This window comes from Nuphar pumila, chromosome 17, assembly GCF_984573655.1.
Source record: "Nuphar pumila chromosome 17, dmNupPumi1.hap1.1, whole genome shotgun sequence".
NCBI classification, from domain to species: domain Eukaryota; kingdom Viridiplantae; phylum Streptophyta; class Magnoliopsida; order Nymphaeales; family Nymphaeaceae; genus Nuphar; species Nuphar pumila.
The window spans coordinates 76,467,965-76,477,237 of NC_143265.1; the positions used below are offsets into that span (position 1 = coordinate 76,467,965).

Consider the following 9,273-nt stretch of genomic DNA (forward strand, 5'->3'; position numbering starts at 1 on the left):
ATCCTACCGAAAGGCATGTTGGGTGGATACGGTCCATAAAATAGTGTCATTTTAATAATGTCGGGTTTATTAACCATCCGGTGTAATTAAACAAATAAATGGGTTCGGATCAAACAGGCCACAACCAGTCTGACCTGATCAGTTTTATCTACTTCACATGAAAAACAATATACATACTTGAACCGTTATCTGAGGATCCAGTATCCAAGCTGGTCAGATCATATCTGGACCCAGAATTGCACCATGCATTCTGAGTTGGTTTCGGATCTATAACACATATCCGACCTGTTTGCTGCCATAGCTACATCTTTACCCCTGGCTCCATAACAACAATGCTGGACTTGGGCCTATCAAAAGAGGGTGCTATGAACTCACTGGTCAGGTTGACAGGATCCAAATCATCGGTAGGGGATGAACCTGGTTCGGTCATCTCTGACCACATCGAGATCCGGTCCGACTCCAGCTCCAGCTCATGCATTTCAATCTCTTATAATAATAATAAAATAAAATAAAAAGGCTAAAAATGGCAAATGGAAAGCACCTCAGGTTTTAGCTGTTTATGGTGGGCGTGAGTCAATGCCAAGTTGGGATGGACCCAGGACAACACTCACCACCTTGATCCAGCTGTATCTTTATATGTATCGGGCATGGATCCCTTAAGGTCAAGATGGACAACGATCCATTTCGGTCTGTATATTTTTTCCATATAGAATTCACTTTGAAGTTTGAATCAGACCTTTAGATATGGACCGATGATCCAATAATTCCAGATATTTGGATGTTCGATGGGTAGGTTTACAGATCCAGACCCGAATCCAAACCAATATGGTTCCCGGTTTGGCAATCCCCTCTTTTTTATTCGAACACTTGGTTTTCCACCAAACTTTTGCTAGAAAAAGACCACTTTTCCAAAGCAGGAGCCGGCCCCATTCCAACGGCTAGCCAGGTATTTTTCGGTCTGTATTATTCTATTCAACGCTCACCTAATTTCCTAAAATAGCCCTCGACACCAATAATTACAATGATACCACTGGTTCGGGTTTTGGGTCCGAAACCGGATCCATTTTCTTGGATCCATAGTTTCTTGGATACATAATTACACATATTAGCTCCACGGACAGAATCAAATCGGATCCTGATTTTTATAAACTGTCTTAAAACATGACTCCAAGCCTATAAGCGGCTAAATCTATCAAGGTTATGCTATATCCGATTGGATTGGTAATCGGGTAAATCTCAGATTAACCCGACCCAAACCACCACTAAAAGTTAGGGGTGTCAACGGGCCTGGTTTACTCGGCCTGACCCAAAGTAAACCCTATAGGGTCCGAGTATGGTGATAAATAAGAGGACCCGATTAAGATCTGAATTTAGACCCAAAAATCTGATGAATACATGGATCCGAGTATAGTTTATGAAATTTTATACCATACCCAAACTCAACCCGAGTTTCAATTAAGACCCACAAATTTTCAATGTAAAAATGATAGAAAATATAGTTCTACCGGGTATGGTCCAGGTTTGGTTCATGTAGCTCTTATCGGGTCTGTGTATGATTTTTTTTTATAGTAGACCCGATTAAACATGATTCTGGACCCAATACCATACCCGAAAATCTGATCCAAGTCTGGTTTTACCTGGGTCCGAACCAAACCCGACCCGTTGACACCCCCTACTAAAGGTACCAACGCGTCAGACGGAGGGCTAATATGATAAATTCCCCAAAAAGAATAGCACAGTCATTTGCATAACGAATAGGGGCAAACTCGTAATTACTGGTCCCAATACAAAAAATATTGACATTATTAAAGTTTGATTTAATCCTACAAACCACGAAGCTTCCATAATATCGGCTTATTTCAAACATTTTTTATATTCTCTTTACGTTCAATTTACCACGTTTTTCCAGGGCGATAAAATTTTATATTATATATCACGACTTTTTCCCTCTCCGATATTTTCCAGAGAGAAACGAGATTTGCGACATCGCCACGTGGCCAAGAATGTCTGAATCACACACCACATCCTTCTTCCTCCCAAACCGTTTCTCTTCTTCAATTTTATTTTTCAATAAATAAATAAATAAATAAATAAACTTGAAAAACGCTACTGGCTAGGACAATCAATGCCCGAGACCAACGGTTATACGGGAAGCAGACAACTTGTCCTGATTTTTTTAATTATTTAATTATTTTTATTTAACAAAAAAAATTAGGAGTTAATAATAAGATGCCTCTCGGTCGGTCCTTCCAAAACTCTGAAAAACTTTTCCTCTCCGCAACTTTCCACGTTTCCCAACTTTCCTTTTCGTTCCTCGCCTCCGTCCTCACTCTAATCTTCTCTGCGTCCATTTCGCCATAGCTGCCGGGAAAGGGAAATTCGGTTCCCCGGTTGGGAAAAGGAATCCCGGTTCCATTTTTCCTCCCCTTGGCAGAGCCAGGGGTTCCTTCCTCCCGGGGAACGGTGCTCCTGATTCTCGGCGTTAGGGTTTTCCGGAAGGAGGGAAAAAGTCCGGTGGAGGTGGTGCTGAGGAGGGTGGGGTTAGGGTTAGGGTTAGGGTTTGGGAATGAAGAAGGGGAGGACGGATCCGGTGTCGGCGACGCGGAAGAGGGCGTTCTTCTGCTTTCTGTTATGCGGCGGGGCTGCGTACCTTCTCTTCCTGAGCTTCCTGGAGGTGCCTCTCATGTTGCAGAACGGGTTTGGGGTTGGCGGCGAAGGGGACGAGATCGCCGGGCTTGACGGCGACGCTCGCAGGATGCTCCGTCGGGGGATGGAGGACGAGCCGCGCAGGAGCGAGGAGGATCGCGAGAAGAAGGAGGCGCCATCCAGGCCCACGGAGGTGCCGTTTAGGGTCTCGCAGCTCTCTGTCTCCCCGTCTTCGTCTGCAGTGGCGGCGGAGCGGACATCGCACGGGCGCCGGATGAGGGAGTTCCCAACCGTCTCGAACCTGGTCCTCCTCCTGGACAGGGAGAATTCTTCTTCTTCCTCCTCATTGGTGTCTTCTGGGAATCGGGGCTTCTCCGAGCTTCAGAAATCGGCGATGGATGCGTGGAAATTGGGGGTCAAGTTGTGGGAGGAATTGGAGTCGGGCCCCGGCTCAGTGGAGGCGGAGGAGAAGAACGAATCGCGGGCCGCGGCCATAGAGTCGTGCCCGCACTCAATCACGTTGACGGGGTCTGAGTTCTCTGAGAGGGGGAGGATCGTGTTTCTCCCTTGTGGATTGACTCTGGGGTCCCACATCACGCTGGTGGGCAAGCCTCGCCCTGCTCACGCAGAGTACGACCCAAAGATTTCAGCTTTGAAGGAGGGAACGGAATCTGTGTTCATTTCGCAGTTCATGTTGGAGCTCCAGGGACTGAAGATAGTCGACGGAGAAGATCCGCCGAGGATTCTGCACTTCAATCCGAGGTTGAAGGGCGATTGGAGTGAGAAGCCTGTCATAGAGCTCAATACTTGTTACAGAATGCAGTGGGGCACGGCCCTCCGGTGCGAGGGATGGAAATCTAGGGCTGATGAAGAAACAGGTAAGATTCAAAAGTACCAACCGGAATTTTTGCTCTCTCGTGCATGTTTTGCTTGACTATTGCGCTTTCCCCTGTTTGGAAGGTCAAACTAGAAATGGGTACTTTGAAATATATTGGATCTAAGCGCTGCTGCGCCAGTGGTGTTAATTTATACCTTCATTTCAATTTAAGGTGGAAATTGGAAGACTTATTATTGGTGGTTTTGATGTTACCTTAAAGAACTTTTATGTGGGCAATTGTTTTATTTTACTGCCTGTTTCCTGCGAAAAATTCAAGTAGGACTTGTATTGGTTGTCATTCTGATGAATATTTGTCATGATACTGTCCTCTTTCCATATGAATTTGACTATTGAAGTCGGCAGGGCAGTAGAACATTCTCCAAATTTATGCATTCCTTGCCAATTTGATTCTTATTCTCTGGATCTCCTGTTTTCTTAATTATAGAGAGGCTCTTATTAGCTCACAGTGTGTAATTTCAGTATTTGAAATCGTAAACTCTGATTGTTGCTCTCGTTTGTGCATATATATAGTTGATGGTCTCGTAAAATGTGAGAAGTGGATCCGAGATGATGATGATCACTCTGAGGAATCGAAAACTACGTGGTGGTTGAATCGATTGATAGGACGGACAAAGAAGGTTACCTTTGATTGGCCTTACCCATTTGTGGAGGATAAGCTCTTTGTCCTCACTCTTAGCGCTGGTTTAGAAGGTTATCACATCAATGTTGATGGGAGACATGTATTGTCCTTCCCTTATCGCACCGTAAGTTCTGTTGTGTAAATCAGTTTGAGAAGTAAAAGTTACACATCTGCTTTGATGCCAATGCCTCAATGGTCTGAAAGCTGCTGTTCTGAAGTTTTTATTTTGTTCGTTGCATCTGGCAAATTAAATACAGGGGTTTGTTCTTGAAGATGCAACTGGGTTGTCACTAAATGGAGATGTTGATGTTCAGTCGGTTTTTGCTGCATCATTGCCCACTTCTCATCCTAGTTTTGCTCCCCAGAGACATCTCGAGATGTCAGATAGGTGGAAAGCACCTCCTCTACCTGATGGCCCAGTGGAACTTTTCATTGGAATTTTGTCGGCTGGCAACCATTTTGCTGAACGCATGGCTGTTCGAAAGTCTTGGATGCAGTCCAACCTTATTAAATCTTCAAGGGTGGTAGCACGTTTCTTTGTTGCATTGGTGGGGTTCTGTCTTCATGCTCTTCGCTTCTCTTGATTAGCAGTTTGTCAGTTCGTCTTATCTTCTAGTTGTGTGCTTTCATTTTGGGGAATATTATTCATGTTGAACTTGGTCCTATGCAGCATGGAAGAAAGGAGGTAAATGTAGAGCTTAAAAAGGAGGCAGAGTTCTTTGGTGATATCGTAATTGTGCCCTTCATGGATAGCTATGATCTTGTAGTTTTGAAGACTGTGGCCATATGCGAGTATGGGGTGAGTAATTAACATGTGGTGATGCCTATGTTTGTAGTGGAAGCTTTTTTGAGAAATATACTAATTTTGCTAACCAGCATTCGTGTGCAGGTGCGTTCTGTATCAGCTAAATACATAATGAAATGTGATGATGATACATTTGTTCGAGTAGACATGGTGATTAAGGAAGTAAAAAAGGTTTCAGGAGGCAAAAGCCTCTATGTGGGGAACATGAACTACTATCATAAGCCATTGCGTTTTGGTAAATGGGCTGTCACATATGAGGTATGTTTTAGTACTCTGTCACTCATTGTGTCAGGGTCATCCCGTTATATCTCTCTTTTTTTGCTTCACTGCTGTTATCAATCAAAAGATAATCTTGTATTGGGTTAATGCATGATAAATGTGCTGCTTTTGTATTTTTAATCTCTATTGAGGCATACCTTATTGATACTCACATCTGTGAACACTGACTGATTTACTTTATGCTATTTCTCATGACCCAACTCTCTTGGAAAGTTTTCTCTTAGAAAAAGAGAAGAGAAGGCTTGTTTGTGCCATTGAGTATCAAACTGTTGGGCTCTTAAGGATGTCTATGGGATTCCTTAAATCAATTACAGAAATTGATCTGGTAGATGAAATTTACATGGTGTAGAATAAATATAAAATGTATCTATTGATATTGATAGTTACGTGAATGTATCTATTCTTTAGTTTACGACACCTCTTTTTTTTCAAATGACCAACCGAGTTTCTATATTTCCTGCTTTACAACTATGGTTCCAAGTGTCCTAGCCTCCTAGGGTCCAAACTTCACAAGATTTGGTTTATTTTGAAGCTACTTGAGTGGCAGACAAAAATTTGGAATGCCTTAGTAAACACTTCATTGTTGTGCCTTCTTGCCTCATGGTTTTCATTGTCAATGAGAAATTTTGTTCTTTTCCAGGAAAATTGTTAATTTCATGGGCTTTAGTTTTCTTAATGATTCAACTCTCTTTAGCTTTCTTAATGATTCAACTCTCTCTCTCTCTCTCATGTTCTCGTCTGTTGCTTTACGTTTCAGGAGTGGCCTGAGGAAGACTATCCACCATATGCGAATGGGCCAGGATATGTAGTATCATCCGATATTGCTGAGTTTGTTGTGTCAGAGTTTGAGAAGCACACATTGAGGGTAAGCATGCACAAGACACAGCCTAAACCTTTCCTTATACGTTCCAAAAACATGTCAGTGGTTGTAATGTTAGTAATTTTCCATGCAGTTGTTTAAGATGGAGGACGTGAGCATGGGTATGTGGGTTGAACAGTTCAATGCCTCAACGCCGGTTGAGTACCTTCATGACGTGATGTTCTGTCAGTTCGGTTGCATAGATGACTACTTCACGGCGCACTACCAGTCACCTAGACAGATGATCTGTATGTGGGATAAGCTGCAGAGCGGAAAAGCACAGTGCTGCAATATGAGATGATACTCACGGGTGAGAGTTGCGAGTAAGTTTTGGTGGCTTGGCCATGAGTGTATATTTTGTAGGGGTGGTGCTGGAGATGGGGACTTCCTTGCCGCACTGCCACCCACTACACCCACTACAGGCTCTGCTGCCCGCTCCATTGATTTATTTTTTTCTCCTCCCCCTTGTGAATCTCAGAGGGCGGGCACACAGAATCCAGGTGACAGTGCAAACAAATGCTTATCATCCTTGTATATTTGTTATCTTTTCTAAAAATTCCAGTTGGTTGGGATTTGAAAAAGTATATCAGTGCCCCCAATCTTTTATTTATTGAAACAGCTTTCCAGTCAGCCACAAATACTCATTATCTATGTATATTTGTTAACTTTTCTGAGAATTCCAGTTGGTTGGAATACTAAAATCTACATCAGTGCCCCCAGTTTTTGTTTATTTGAAATAGCTTTGCTTTCAGCCTTTTTCTTTTTACATTTCATTAGTTGGCCATGAAAATTATTCATGCATGCTGTGATAATGGAGCTTTGGATCGAGGCAAGTAGGGTGCTTTTGGTGCAAGTGATCTTTGTAAAATTGTTCACTGTGGCAGAATCAAATTCAGGTTAACTCGCTCTCATATTTTTCTTGCACACAGGTTTCGTCTAACATACATAGCTGTCTCATCTGACCTTATTAGGCAGAGCTTCTCTTTCCCCATGTTTCAAGAGAACCAGATCAACTTCTTTCCATATCTTCTGAACTCTACCCTATTAGTTTGCTTCAAGATTCTGCATTTTATCCTTTTCCACTTTTCTTTTTCCAGAGGTCATAAAATCACTCTTGCAGGATGATGAATATTGTATATATATTATGAAAATATGGTTAAAAACATGATATTTTGCTTGCCTTTTCAATCGGCCAAATTGTTGTGATATTTTTAAAATATCATGATATTATTGTTTAGACAAAAAAAAACAAGATTTTTTATTTGTGTTGTTTATTTTTATAATAGCATAATATCGTTAAAATATTGGCTATTTTGTCTTTCTCCTATTATTTACTTAAGTTTCCATTTAAACGTTTATCACTAGTAATCCACTGCAGATGATGCTTTTGCTTCACCGCAATTGAAGATCTGCCTTTGTTAACTCATGTCTTTCTTTCCCCTTATTTCTTTAACTCATCTGGCTGTCTTTCCCCTTATTTTTAAATATATGTTGTTATCTTAGGGTTCGCCTTTTTTTCACGCCTCACTTTCATGCGAAAGGTCCCTTTGGCATGAAGGTGGCGCTCTTTCCTGCCTGGGTTGAAACTAACACCTGGTGGGAAAGAGATTTTCCATTTGGGGGCGATTTTGGTTTCTGCTGCGTGAAACAAAAGACCCCTTGTATTTTTATGTAACCATTTTCAACTTCTGGCTGAACTGTTGGTGAAAAGGGGAGTTTGTTTGTTTTGATAAATAAGCAAACTAGCCGTTTTTTCAAAAAACAGTAAAAGAAAGGAAACTAGCCGTTGACGGTTAACCACACATCCGTCAAGCCATTCACACAGGCAGAAAAGGATGGTTGTATTTCACGAGCAAGATTGTTTACTTGCTTTAAACCTTTTTATCGTGATGACTCACAGAAACTTTATTAGTAAAAGATTCTAAAGTCACAGTTTGCTTTTTAGCTAGTGAATGTGCTCGCATTATCTAAGATTCTCAAGGCCGTGCTTCTATTGAATGTGCTTAATCAGTGGACACTTTTTATTACCTTTTTCTGCAGAGAATTTATGCCTCATGGGGCCATGTTAGTCCTGTTTTATGGCCATCTCAATCACCTTACCAATTACTCGTGATGGTGGGTCCATCTAAAAGCATAACTATTTTGTGGGAAATCTCAATCGCAGGAATAGAGAGCTGTTGAAAGTCTGGTTAAGCGTGGTCCTTGTACAGTAACATCCATTTATTTCCTGAAAATGCCTTCCGGAACTCCGTACTTTTTCATGGGGAAAAAATTGAATTCCCTACTTTTTCATGGGGAAAAAATTGCTTCATTTCTAGAAATGATGCAGCATGCATCAAACCATCCTTGAAATGTTTGATGTTTACACTTAGGGATGGCAGTGGGGCGGGGCGGGGGACAAGGTTTCCACCCCCGCCCCGCCTCAAAATTTTATCCTCCACCCCCGCCCCGCCTCCGCGGCGGGGATGGATTTTATCCTCCACCCCCGCCTCCATCCCCGTTTCATACCCTTCATCCCCGGTCCAAACGGGGATGAGGCGGGGCGGGGCGGGGATATTGCGGGGAAAAGTGGTCAGGGCGGGGATTAGGCGGGGACGAGGCGGGGCGGGGAAAAGTGCACGTCCACCCCCGCCCCGTCTCCGCGGCGGAGATGGATTTTATCCTCCACCCCCGCCTCCATCCCCGTTTCATACCCTTCATCCCCGGTCCAAACGGGGCGAGGCGGGGCGGGCGGGCCCCCGCTTTCCCCCGGTCCGCTGCCATCCCTATTTACACTTCGGGTGAACAATGGATATATCTAATACGAATACGGTTGGTGGATTTTGATCTTCAGCATAATATTATTTACCAACAAATTGAACAGTCATCTGTGTAAGTGCGACCTGTATGACACTTGTATGGGATGAATACTTGCAGAAAATGATCTTCTGAAAAGCAAACGCTTTTGCTGGTATGCTGCCCAAACAAAACTCAAAACGCTCCTGACCCCTGTCATTGTCCCTTTTGTATTTGGGGAGTGAAACCTGAAATAGAAAGGTGGGATGAGGTAAAGTGTGAGTAGAGAACTTCAAGTGATATGAGCTCTATTCTTCATTTAATCCAAGCCGTCAAACCAACGGCTAGGATTACACTGAACTTAGCCATCCAAATGCATCAGTTAGACGGCT

General features: G+C 42.9%; 1 protein-coding gene across 1 annotated transcript; it reads left to right on the forward strand.

Moving 5' to 3' along the window:
• The first annotated feature begins 2,263 nt into the window (after positions 1–2,263).
• Positions 2,264–6,843, forward strand: LOC149812291 (hydroxyproline O-galactosyltransferase GALT6-like). Its single transcript, XM_089992768.1, has 7 exons — positions 2,264–3,524; positions 4,055–4,287; positions 4,421–4,711; positions 4,834–4,962; positions 5,053–5,226; positions 6,005–6,112; positions 6,201–6,843. Exons 1-7 carry the CDS (start codon positions 2,567–2,569, stop codon positions 6,405–6,407), a joined length of 2,100 nt encoding a protein of 699 aa, XP_089848894.1. The 5' UTR covers positions 2,264–2,566; the 3' UTR covers positions 6,408–6,843.
• Positions 6,844–9,273: the final 2,430 nt, after the last annotated feature.

What these genes read in the sequence shown, in the direction of transcription:
- LOC149812291 (XM_089992768.1), top strand. Translation starts at nt 2,567, where the DNA reads ATGAAGAAGGGGAGGACGGATCCGGTGTCGGCGACGCGGAAGAGGGCG. An exon ending in TGGCCATATGCGAGTATGGG is followed by an intron (nt 4,963 to 5,052) that starts GTGAGTAATTAA and finishes ATTCGTGTGCAG; the next exon opens with GTGCGTTCTGTATCAGCTAA. An exon ending in TTGAGAAGCACACATTGAGG is followed by an intron (nt 6,113 to 6,200) that starts GTAAGCATGCAC and finishes TTTTCCATGCAG; the next exon opens with TTGTTTAAGATGGAGGACGT.